Raw genomic sequence first — 13,167 nt, forward strand, 5'->3', positions numbered from 1 at the left:
TTCTGTATATTTATGTTTCCTGTAAAATTAGGAAGCTAGGGAGGGACTTGTCGTAGATATAAAGTGCTGCAGGAATGAATCCTAAAACGTGAAAACAAATTAGCATTTTAGCACCGCCGGTTCCTTTGTCTGAACGTGTTTCTGAGATAAAGTCTGTGGTTAACACAAACTGAGGAGACTTTCACATTTTGTTCTACGACATAAAAAACATCAGTTAACACCCCGCTGTGAATTTAGAAGCTTAATAAAGGCGGTTGCTAACAAGCAGCTTACCGTGGCGCAGTTTGTTTGTAGCCCAAGGTTAGCTATTTACTTCTGCCAATTGCCTTTAGGCTTCAAAAATAATGAAAATAGCGCTGAACATAACGTGTAAATATCATAAACTTTTTTTTTTTTTGCCTCAAAGCTAACCCTTCCTGCAATGTTCCAAAATCCAATGGGAAAATCTGGTTGGCTTTTTGAGAAGAGAACCAGGGCGACGCTAACTTCAGGGTTGACCTCCAGAAAATTATAATCTAATAATCAGTAAGATAATCTTCATCAGTGAACACCACTTTATGATTTCTGAGGCATAAATTCAATCACCAGAAGTAAAAAACTAATGTTAGGCTATTAAAGAACTACAACACGGTATTATAACTTCAAGGATACCACAACGAGGCTCTAAAGCCGTGCTCAGCGTGATGATGTTCTGTTGTCTCATTTAGCCAAGTGTTAGCAACCGTTTTTTAAGACACATAAAAGCTTCTAAATTCACAGTGGGGTATTTACTGATGTATTTTATGTAATAGAACAAAATGTGAAAGTCTTCTCAGCTCATGTTAAGTACAGACCTTATTTCAAACATCCAATCAAGAACAAACTGACTTCAAGACGAGGGAACAGGAAGTGCTAACATGCTAACTCATTTCTGCAGCGCTCTATCGATGGGTGTTTACAGGAGCCAATCTGATGTCACAAGCAAACATGAAGTTGACTGGCAGTGCTAGCCATGCGAATGATGCAAGCTGTGCAAACAGCACTGGCCATGTTGATGATGCTAATAGTGCTAACACTGGCAATGGTGCCAACAAAGCTAACAGTGTTGGTCGGGGCGACCTGGGGGCAAACGCAGGGCGGGTGTTCGGGCTCATTTATTGCTCAATGTTAGATACGAATACGGAGACGGAGGGAGTCTTCTGTCTGTACTCTGAGTTAATTTCGTCCGCATTTGTTCACATTTTCTGAAAGCTTACGGGTACGAATGAAACAGAGCAGTACCACTGGAGATTGTGGAGGCATTGTAGCGTAGTCCAAGTGAGATATAACCCTAGGAGACGGAGAAATTTAAATACAGGTGGAATGGAACGAATCAAGAACACAGTAACAAGAATTCTCCATCCACATTTAACGGCCACACAGACCACCAATGTCTACACCACTTCCTCCGTTTAAAGGTACAATATTACGACCTCCTCGACTGTCACCATGTTTGTTGTGTGAAACCACTCTCTGGTGCCATCTATTGGCTGTGTCTACGTCAAGATACAGGACATATTGGAAGTATGAGGACATCTTGAAATGGGCGAGTTCATTTTTTTATGTAAAGGGAGAATAAATGAGCCTTTAGGCTTGCAAGATGAAGATGCTGCTGAGGGTCAAAGCAGCATTATCAGCAGTAACCGCTGTATGAGCAGCACTGCTCACCCATGCCTACTTGATCTGGGTAGAGTGCAGTGCAGAGCGGCGGCGATTAGTTAGCCCACGGGATAGCAAATAGTTGTTTGCTGCTGTGTTCATTTTCAAAATCTCAGTTAGCACAACCAAATCACAGTGATAAAACACCAATGCTAGCTATCTTGGACATCTTATGCATCGGTCGGTAACTGGCAGAATTTACTGTCTCGGGGAGGGGACATAACAATTTGAGAAAGCACTGGATACAAAATCAGTATCCGTCCTCAAGTGCAGGATGAGTCATTGACATTTTTTATATTGTTTTCCAGGAAATGACGAATTTTAAAATGCCATTAAGAAAACCTACAAAACAACCTTTCTGTCATTGTTGGGCCAGATACTGGAGCACAGGTGATGATCATCACAAGACAATGGGAGGGAAAAAATTAGACATCTGTTTGGATTTCATGGGAACTTAAACTGCTGCAGAGACGTTCTTTCATCCACTGACTTTGGCTTTGAAACTTTTGTCAGTAAACAGCGACTGCTTTGAGCATGAAGGGACCTAAGTGCTGCAGACGTTCCTGCTGTGGATCAACATGCACTTTGAATATCACATGAAGAATCTCATCACCATGACCAAGTCATGAATACTGAATCTGTCAGGCTGCTGCTGGTTGAACAGAACGACTGCATGTGACAGATGTTCAGCCTGTCGTCACTGTGACACATTTAAAGGACAACTCCAGCATGAGTCCACATGTTTTGTTCATTAGAAAGACTGACTAAAGACCAACTGTAGAAGTATCAGTGAACTCTGTACCAATGATCAACGGTGGTGAGAGGCCGCTCACTAAAAGACGTCCTAAAGACTTCCTGATGAGTTCACGCGAAACCATAAAACTGTGTGTGCTGATTCGTTTTCTAAAGACTCTCCAGCTGATCCAGAATGCCGCAGCACATGTACTGACAGGAACTTAGAAACAAGATCACATTTCTCCTGTTTTAACTTCTCTGCAATGGCTCCCTGTAAAATCCTTCTCCTAACTTATGAAGCTCTAAATGGTCAAGCTCCGTCATATCTTAGAGAGCTCATAGTGCCATATTATCACCAGAACCAGAACACTGCGCTCTGAGAACGCAGGGTTACTCGTGGTCCCTAAAGTCTCCAAAAGTAGATCAGGAGCCAGAGCCTTCAGCTATCAGGCTCCTCTCCTGTGGAATCATCTTCCTGTTACGGTCCGGGAGGCAGACACCGTCTCCACATTTAAGACTAGACTTAAGACTTTCCTCTTTGATAAAGCTTATAGTTAGGGCTGGCTCAGGCTTGTCCTGTACCAGCCCCTAGTTAGTCTCTCTCTCTCTCTCTCTCTCTCTCTCGTATTCTATTACTGCATCTTGCTAACTCGGCCGTACTGCATGTCACTAAATTGGCTTCTTCTCCGGAACCTTTGTGCTCCACTGTATCTCAGATTAACTCATATCACAGCGGTGCCTGGACAGTGTGACATGTGTGGTTGTGCTGCTGCCATGGTCCTGCCAGATGCCTCCTGCTGCTGCTGTTATCATTAGTCATTAGTCATACTTCTACTGTTATTATACACATATGATTATTGTCACATATGTATACTGCCAGATATTAATACATACTTTCAACATATTGTACCACAACAGCCAGAATTATAATTATAATATTATTACTTTCATTAATGTTGTTTTAAGCTACTGTCATTACCTGCATCTCTCTCTCTCTGTCTCTCAATTCAATTCAATAAGCTTTATTGGCATGACTGTAGATTAACAATATTGCCAAAGGCGTTAAAAATTTACAAATAAAGTACAATAATAAAAGTAAGTCAGAAAACTATAAAAAAAAAAGATTAAATATATGTTATATAATACAAAATACACCAATCTACAATACAATACACCAATATATAATATAGGGAAAAAAATGAATAAAGAAAAATGTAGATGGTGAGTTACAAGGACTGTCTCTCTCTCTCTCTCTCTCTCTCTCTCTCTCTCTCTCTTTCTCTGTCTCTCTCTCTCTCTCTCTGTTTCATTGTGTCATACGGATTACTGTTAATTTATTATGTTCATCTGTTCTGTACGACATCTATTGCACGTCTGTCCGTCCTGGAAGAGGGATCCCTCCTCAGTTGCTCTTCCTGAGGTTTCTACCGTTTTTTCCCCGTTAAAGGGTTTTTTTGGGGAGTTTTTCCTGATCAGCTGTGAGGGTCCTAAGGACAGAGGGATGTCGTATGCTGTAAAGCCCTGTGAGGCAAATTGTGATTTGTGATATTGGGCTTTATAAATAAAATTGATTGATTGATTGAGTAGACTTAAGACTTTCCGCTTTAATGAAGCGGATAGATAGGGCTAGCTCTTATAGTAAGGACTGGATCTTATAGTAAGGACTGGCTCTTATAGTTAGGACTGGCTCTTATAGTAAGGACTGGCTCTTGTAGTAAGGACTGGCTCTTGTAGTAAGGACTGGCTCTTGTAGTTAGGACTGGCTCTTATAGTAAGGACTGGCTCTTATAGTTAGGACTGGCTCTTGTAGTTAGGACTGGCTCTTATAGTAAGGACTGGCTCTTGTAGTTAGGACTGGCTCTTATAGTAAGGACTGGCTCTTATAGTTAGGACTGGATCTTATAGTTAGGACTGGCTCTTGTAGTTAGGACTGGCTCTTATAGTTAAGACTGGCTCTTATAGTAAGGACTGGCTCTTATAGTTAGGACTGGATCTTAGCACTGATACTCATAGTTAGGGCTGACTCTTATAGTAAGGACTGGCTCTTGTAGTAAGTACTGGCTCTTATGTTAGGACTGGATCTTATAGTAAGGACTGGCTCTTGTAGTAAGGACTGGCTCTTATAGTAAGTACTGGCTCTTATGTTAGGACTGGCTCTTATAGTAAGGACTGGCTCTTGTAGTAAGGACTGGCTCTTATGTTAAGACTGGCTCTTATAGTAAGGACTGGCTCTTGTAGTAAGGACTGGCTCTTACAGTAAGGACTGGCTCTTATAGTTAGGGTTGGCTCTTAGCACTGAAACTCATAGTTAGGGCTGGCTCTTATAGTAAGGACTGGCTCTTATAGTTAGGACTGGCTCTTATTGTTAGAACTGACTCTCATAGTTAGGGTTGTCTCTTAAAGTTAGGACTGGCTCTTATGTTAGGACTGGCTCTTGTAGTAAGGACTGGCTCTTAAAGTAAGGACTGGCTCTTATAGTTAGGACTGGCTCTTGTAGTAAGGACTGGCTCTTATAGTAAGGACTGGATCTTGTAGTAAGGACTGGCTCTTATAGTAAGGACTGGATCTTATAGTAAGGACTGGCTCTTATAGTTAGGACTGGCTCTTGTAGTAAGGACTGGCTCTTATGTTAGGACTGGCTCTTATAGTAAGGACTGGCTCTTATAGTAAGGACTGGATCTTATAGTAAGGACTGGCTCTTATAGTTAGGACTGGCTCTTGTAGTAAGGACTGGCTCTTAAAGTTAGGGCTGGCTCTTATAGTTAGGGCTCCTTCTGTCTCACTCTCTATGTATCATTTTGTCATATGGATCACTGTAAATTCATTATGTTATCTGATCTGTACATGACATCTATTGTCCATCTGTTCATCCTGGAAGAGGGATCCCTCCTCAGTGTCTCTTCCTGAAGTTTCTACCATTTTATTTCCCTGTTAAAGGGTTTTTTTGGGAGTTTTTCCTGATCTGCAGTGAGAGTCCGAGGACAGAGGGATGTGGTATGCTGTGACAGCCTCTGAGATGAATGATAAAATTGAATTGTGTAGAATTATGTCAAACCTCAGTACTTTCTGATCACTGTCTGTTACTGCTCGTTGTACCTGCAGTACAGAGTACTGAACACGTCATACACAGTGTCTCTGTGTGTCAGTCAGTCTGACAGACTGGGCTGCTACAGAACAGTTGGAGTGTTTATTTTGTTTATTCTTTGATGAGATATTTCTTGATTCAAATGATCAGTTTGTTGGTTTTATATTATATTTGATTTCTTAAAAACATCATCAGACTTTGGAAACTGATGCATTTCAATGTTTGGATTTTTTTTTTTGATGCTCAACAAAGTTACACACAGCCTCTTTATTACTGGGCCAGTCAAACACAGAGGGGGCATTTCCTGTTCCTGTTCAGACAAACTTGTCTGAACTATTTTACCAAAAGACAGCTTCAGTGATCTCTGATTTGGCCCTGAGTTGAAAATGTGTTCATCTCCTGATGAGCTGATGGTTGGAGGAGGAATCTGCTCCGTGCATCTGAAGTTGGATCTCTCAGGTGTTCTAACTCCTAACCGTCAGTGTGTCGGACTCAACTTCCTGTCAGTCACAGCCCAGGGCGTCAGTAGCTACAGTCAGTGAACTGAAATCTAATTTATAGCTGCAGTGTGAATCCTCTGATTTATTCTGTAGGTGTGTGGACTGAACCTACAACCTCTGGTTCTAAAGCTACATGTTTTTCCTGCCTGCTGCTCTCTTATTTCAAAGTTTCCTAAAAATGACGCAGAACCATCGACACCGATGGAAACCAGGTGGAAATAAGCTGACGCTGCCATCATGCTGGATTTGTCCTTTAAGCTGCATGTTGACCGACAGATAAATGAGGTGGAGCAGCTGCCGCAGAGCGCCTCCTTATGACAGCGTCTGGTGAAACAGTCATCAGAGTGATGAACCTGTACAGCAGCGGTCCACTTCCTCATCTGTCCACCAACATCAAAGAGCTGAGCTCTCCTCTGATTGGCTGGCTGGGTCTCTTACCGGTCTTTGAGGTCCAATAGGCTCTGACTCTCTCCGTCGGGGGCGTCCTGATGGCAGCGAGTGACAGGGCGACTGGGCGGGGCTGCCGCCGCTCCTTCTCGACGCCTCCTCCTCCGTTAGCGTTAGCATCCCTCGGCTACTCTCCCTGGTGTGGGTCTTTGGACGAACCACCAGCTCCCCTCCTGCAGGACGACAAACTGTTACAGCACACTGATGGATGCAGAAAGTTTGTACTGAAGCGAGATTTACTTCAAACAAAATATCAATGCAATGTCGCTCTGAGAGGTTTAATGTCGGGAAACTCATCTTATATATTCTTTATGTCTAACAGTCAGCAGAAAGTCATTTCGGTGCTTTCCCACTATAAAGAGTTTCAGGTTGGTTTAGTCAGACTTCTCACACTGAGCAGGTGCCTCTGATCTGTGTCAGTCAAACTTGGAAAAAACAGAGGCCACTTCACGTCCCAAAATTGGCAGGATAAAAGTAAAAAAAAAAAAAAAACCTCACTGAGAAACAGTGGCAGATGAGGATCAATAACCTCAGTTTTCAGTCTGGGGGAGCGAAGCCAACTGATGTCAAAGCGCTGTGTTATGTTGGACGCCGTCAGAGTGTATTGTGACAAATTCTCTTTGTTTTTAACCACGACCCAGATTCTTAACATCTGGTACAGAATCCTTTTTTTGAATCTGAATCATTTCCCCGTCACCCCTGAGAAGACATTTTTTATTCAGAAGCTCCTACCTGCGGCCCTGAGCCTCCTCCTCTCCTCCTGCTCCTCCAGGGGGCGGAGCTCCTCTGGCTCCTCATCAGTGGTTCCTGATGTGGTTGGCTGGAAGTCTCGTAGCTCCGCCTCTTTGTCGATGATCACCCACTCTTTGCTGTCAAAGTCCTCCTCCTCGGCCAGCGGGACGGAGCGGATGAAGGCGTTGCTGTGCGCCTCCTGGTCGACGGATGCCACTGACACCTCCTGACGTCCGCTGACCTGGCGGTCGCCGCGGCAACCAGGGTCGACGGACAGCATCTGAGCCGGCTGGGAGGAGTAGACGTGACGGGACGGAGAGCCGAGGATGTCCATCCTGGACCTGGAGGACACACAGACAGACATGAAGACACAATAAGAGGGTAAAACTATGAACTAAAGTGAAATTATATAAAGTTAAATTCAAATTTGATTTGATTTAATTCAATTTAATTTAATTTTATATACTTTATTAATCCCTACGGGGAAATTCAATCAATCAATCAATCAATTTTATTTATAAAGCCCAATATCACAAATCAAATGCTTTACAGAGGCTTTACAGCATACGACATCCTTCATGGGACGACTTTAATGGGGAAAAAAAGGTAATTCAATTATATACTTTATTATGAGTGAAAAACTAATCAGCACAGACACAAATGTGTATTTAGGAGCTTACTGTCTATGAACACACTACATTGATAAGACTGAGTTTCTCCCTTAAGATAACAGAAGAGTCGCAGCCAATCGCTGACTCTTTAAATAGCTTTAAACACTGGGAGCCAGTGACACGTTACCTCAGCTCAGGCTCTGGTTGGCTATCGAGGCCAGTACAACAGCACTGGAAGCTCCTATTGGCTCAAGTGAGGTGTCAATGGAAAGGTCAGGAAATAGCCTCCATTTTGGCATCTGCCTGGTTGGTTTGGATAAATGCCCAGCAGCAGAAGTTATGGATCATATGTGGAAAAATATGAAGGTTTGAAATCCATCTGTGGATGTGATAATGTGTTTGGGCTGAATATTTCACTGGATTTAGATCATCTGGGCTGTTGTCAGTGTGTGAGAAATAAAATGGGAGCTGTGATTCAGTCTGGGTAATATGATCTGTGGATTTTAACAACACTTCATAGGTGAGTTGTAAATGTTTATTTCTTTGTTGTCTGTCTGACAGAAGCGTTTACTGAGCCTGTTGTGGTGGTTTTATCTTGAAAAGTTCAGCATTAAAGGCACCGTGAGCAGCGTAGCTTTCAAACGATCATCATCAAAAAACAAAAAAAAAATCCTTCATAAGCTGTCATATTTCATACAGCTTAAATTTGACTGATAGCATTATTATTACAATTCTTATTTTAAATTCTCCATAAATATCGTTATAATATCGTTATCGTGAACTCTTTTGGCCGCAATAATCATGTAGTGACAATCTGATACTGTGCCAGCCCTAGTCTCAAACCAGGCCAATGAGGGAAAGTCGAGTTGGGTCTCACAGCAGTTCTTATTTCTGTTTCTGCTGCCTAACAGCCAGTTTACCTCTGGATTCTTAAAATTAAATGAATCAACAAGAACACTTGAAAAAGGAACACGAAGTTCAGTCTATCTGGCTGTTCAGTTTGCAACCGTTCGCAACCGTAAATCCAACCTAAGCTGAGCTTTACAACTTATCCTCGTACAACAGTTCATGTGACATCCTACGAACTAGCGCCCCACAAATGACTTCACGTCCTTAATGTAAAGTCATGGAGGTTAGTTTTAGGCAAGTAAAGTTACTCTGGTTAGGTTTGAGAAAAGAAAGTCCACACGGTTCTGAACACGCATCTACGGGGGAAAGTACTGCAGGAAGGTTTGTGGTGTTGTAAACCATCCACTGCTCCAACCGCTTCCTTGTTGAGTCCCGTCAACGTTTTGTTCACATGATCACAGCCTTCCAAAATATATGGGTCATGCACAAATTACTGGCTCATGATTACGTGGTATCTGTACGAATTCGGCGGCATTACGAAACAGTTTGAGATGTGATTTAACACGTCAGTAAACCGACCCTGACCGGTTCTGTTCATCTGATTTTAACATCATAAAACAAAATAAAACAAAGATGATTTCACGTCTAAACTTTAAACTTGTGTTTTCTGGATGTGAATCTCATCATTAAACAGACATCCGTGTCCTGATGTTTCGGATCACCTCTGTCCATAGGCGTCGGCTCGGCCTTCTGCAGCAGACAGACGGTCAGACTCTGGGCTGTTGACTCGCCGGTACCGTAAGGACCGACCCTGACCGGTCGGTGACTCCGGGACTCCTCCTCGAACTGGCGACACTGGACACGCCCCACGACCCGCCTCCTCCTCCTGAGTCCCCTGAGGAAGGACAGGAAGTGATGCTTTTCAGTAGCCATTTAAACACTCAGGGTATTTCGGTTTTGCAGCCTAAAAGTGTCCGATAAACAAAAAGTATAACCTCCTCTGACATTTGGGGAGGTAGACGTATAAAGCAGCATGGACAGGAACCACTTGTCCTTAAGCAGAGTACGTTACCACCGCTGCACGAACATGAGCTGAAGTTAGAGATGAAACTTTTGTTGGCTGTCCTGGATCAGTTCCCACCTTGTTCAGGCTGATCCTGAGTCTGTTGCGGTTGAAGTCCGTGTCCTCCCAGACCTCTCCGGGCTCCCCGCCGTGGGGGACGCCAGTCTCCCCAGGGGGCCGGCTGGGTGGGGCCGGGGGGGCGTTCTCCTGATCACTGAGATGTTCATCCTGCAGAACGTCATCGGTGTTCTCCCGCTGGAGATCTCCAGGTACGGGCGTCACTATGGCTCTGTGGACGGAGAACACAGGAGATTCTCATATTTCAGAAACTACACTGAACAAAAACTGAAATCTGACACTTTTGGTTTTGGTCCCGTTTCTTCACAGTAGATGTTAAACTGTTTTTTATGCACTCATTAAATACATGTCACTTAAGATTGGGTCGCAAATTTGCCAATTGTGAAGAAATTCCCTCAAAGCATTCTTGAGATATCGTGTTTACAAAGATGAGGGACGGACAGACAACCGAAAACACGATGCTCCCGGTCGCTGCGCTGCGCCATAAAAAAGAGAGTAAAACTATGAACTAAAGTGAAATTATATAAATTCAAATTCAAATTTAATTTAATTTCATTTAATTTTATACACTTTATTAATCCCTATGGGGAAATTCAATCAATTCAAAAGACAAAAGTGTTGCTTTTAAATTTCTTAGTGTATTTATAAACTCATGACAAACCATGTCTTCAAAAATAAATTTGAATTATAACTTCAACTATCAACACACGCTGATTTTGTTTCTGGGGTGAAACATTGTTTTTGAAGATTTTACGAAATTTGAAAGCAGTGAAAAAATCCTCACTACAGTGTTCACTTACACAGATACTGATAATTTATTTATTATTTATTAATTAAAATATTAATTAATTTTTTTAGGCGGGCCTCTGTATGTTATGATATAATAGTAATAATAAAAATAGGACAGGAATAGTGTGGTGACGTCATGCACGTCTTAAAAGACGGAAAATCTTTTCTTTTTTTTCTTTTTTTTTTTAAAATCAAAGGTGTCCCAATCCTACCACAATGATCTGAGCACACTCTGAAGGTTTGATCCAGATAAATGAACCTGGATAAGATGATCTAATCGGATCTCCGAATCAGTTTTTTTTTTTCTTTGGAACAACTCATTTTCAGGATTTGATTTAATCTGATATCAGATGACGTTCAGCTTCAGGAGGCTCTCGCACAGCTGACGGTTTAGCTCTTACCCCACCATGGCGGCGGTGGGTCTGGTGTTGTGCTGTGGTTGGGTGGAGGCACTGGTCGACAACGTGACATCACTTCCTCCCTTCTCCCAGTCGAAAGGCTCATTCTCGGTGATGATTCGCTCCTTCATGCTGTTCTCGAACACCGACATCAGCAGCTGGAACACAACAACAGGACGGACTCGTGAGTGTGTTCACGCTGCAGCAGAGAACACACACTTGAGCTCACACACAGTGTGTACCTGGTAGTCTGGTTTGGTGTAGTAGTCCAGGGCCAGCACGTGGTCCAGGAAGATATTAAACTCTGAAGGCATGTGTTTGAGCAGCATCCGATGGTCATAACGCTCTTTAATCTGACCCACTTGTTCCTGGAGAAAACACCCAAGAAAAAAAAAAAAATCAGCTGCGGTCACTTCAAGACGATTCATGTTCAGTTCTGCCTTCATACGTTGAAATTAAAAAAATAAACACATAGAACACATGATGCTGGAGACGGTCCCTCGAGGTATCGCGCTCATGAGAATAAAACATAAAGGTTTCTTAAACACACAGAACATGGTCTCATGACGGAATCAAAGATAAACAATAACCAACGCTGAACTTATTGAATCATTTTTATTATTCTGTTGTTGATGGTCGTCGTCGTGGTAACCGGTGGTACATGTACATGCAGCAGTGTTGTATTCAGGTGAAACAGTCTGACCTTATCTTTGATCTTTCGCCACGGCAACTGTCCAACGGCGAACTCTACCAACATGTAAAACAATGACCACAGGTCGTCATGGCGACCCATTTCCTGGAGGAACAGGACAACATCACACTGTTAGGATATGATTATTAATGTTAGTGTTGTCTTTCATTCATGGCTGCTGGTGTTACACAGACACACATTCAGCAGAGGACTTCCATCGCTCACACACTTCCTGTGACGGATCAAAGAGCAGAATCACACTGACCTTGTTTTTATGAGCGTTGACTGAAGCGTAGCGGACCGTCCCTCTGAAGCCTGCCACAGTCCTCGGCTGAACACGACACCAGGAAGAGTTACTCATTAACCATCACTGATTAATCTTAGATTTCTAAAACACAAACTGCTGCTGCATCAGATTAAACAATAATAAATAATAATGACATTTGGTTTCATTTACCTCCTGTTCACCAAAAACATCTCATCAAACCAACAGAACAGCAACAGCGTGAGTTTTCTTACTCTGACTGTGACCGCGTCATGTCTGCTCTGATGAATGTTCATCAGAAGTTTCATCTATTCATCTTGTAAAAACCTGAACTGACGTCTGTTTTTAAAAACTGAATAATAAACCATACAGACAAATAAAATACAAATATTATTTGTAAAAAAAAGTTTCTGCAGCATCTTTGCCAACACTTAAAGAAATATTTCACCCCACAGATGATCGTGTGTATACCGATTCCTCACCCTGTGTTACAGTCAAAGAAATCTTTATTTTTCTCTCATGCCGTCTCGGTGAACGAAGAATCCAAAAGCAGAGAAAGTTCTCGGTGAAGTGAAGTCACCGCATTCCACAAGAGAAAAACTATTCAAAACATCCGTTTAAAAACTCTCACACTACAGGTGCAGTGTATTCCAAGTCTCATTTATCCAGTCGGCTACAGCTCTGTCTGAAGGACCTGCACTGAAAGTGAAACGTATTGATGATCTCTTTAAAGCCAGACTCTGTACACACTGGGACTAAAAACCTACACTGGATTCATGAACGCCACAGGAAACTCGTTCATGTTCATGAACGCCAAACAACCGTAAACTGACAACGCGCTACCGCTAATTAGCATACATCCCGCCCATGAATATCCAGTGACACCATATATGGAGGTGATAATTACTGTGGACAGGTGCATCCTGTCGACCTGTGAACACATGGAGCGAACAAAGACTGAGAGTAAAGAAAAACTTCTCTGACACTGAGACTGAAGTTGTTTTAGGCGAAGTGTTTTATTTTCTCCTGTTAGGGCTCATTTATGCTCCCTTTACGTACGAAAATGTATACGTCCGTTTCAAACGATGTTACCGTCACTGCCCACATGCTTCCATGCGCCCTTTACATTGGCATGGATGTTAACCAATATATCCACCAGGGGGCAGCCCAGCGTCAAAAGTTTATGACAACAACAAACTAAAAAACAAACATGGCGCCTGTGGAGGAGATATTGATAATGTACCTCT

General features: G+C 42.5%; 1 protein-coding gene across 2 annotated transcripts in view; it reads right to left on the reverse strand.

Moving 5' to 3' along the window:
- The window catches only part of ttbk1a (tau tubulin kinase 1a), a 77,558-nt gene that overhangs the window by 33,350 nt on the left and 31,041 nt on the right, over window positions 1–13,167 (reverse strand). For both annotated transcript variants that reach the window (XM_049572113.1, XM_049572114.1), the window contains exons 7-14: window positions 11,921–11,986; window positions 11,668–11,760; window positions 11,207–11,332; window positions 10,968–11,122; window positions 9,778–9,988; window positions 9,359–9,531; window positions 7,177–7,517; window positions 6,436–6,617 (exon numbers count right to left, since the gene is read on the reverse strand). In XM_049572113.1, coding sequence (XP_049428070.1) covers window positions 6,436–6,617; window positions 7,177–7,517; window positions 9,359–9,531; window positions 9,778–9,988; window positions 10,968–11,122; window positions 11,207–11,332; window positions 11,668–11,760; window positions 11,921–11,986 — 1,347 coding nt within the window. The remainder of the gene's footprint in view (window positions 1–6,435; window positions 6,618–7,176; window positions 7,518–9,358; window positions 9,532–9,777; window positions 9,989–10,967; window positions 11,123–11,206; window positions 11,333–11,667; window positions 11,761–11,920; window positions 11,987–13,167) is intronic.

The sequence above is a fragment of the Epinephelus fuscoguttatus genome, linkage group LG3, assembly GCF_011397635.1.
Source record: "Epinephelus fuscoguttatus linkage group LG3, E.fuscoguttatus.final_Chr_v1".
NCBI lineage: Eukaryota > Metazoa > Chordata > Actinopteri > Perciformes > Serranidae > Epinephelus > Epinephelus fuscoguttatus.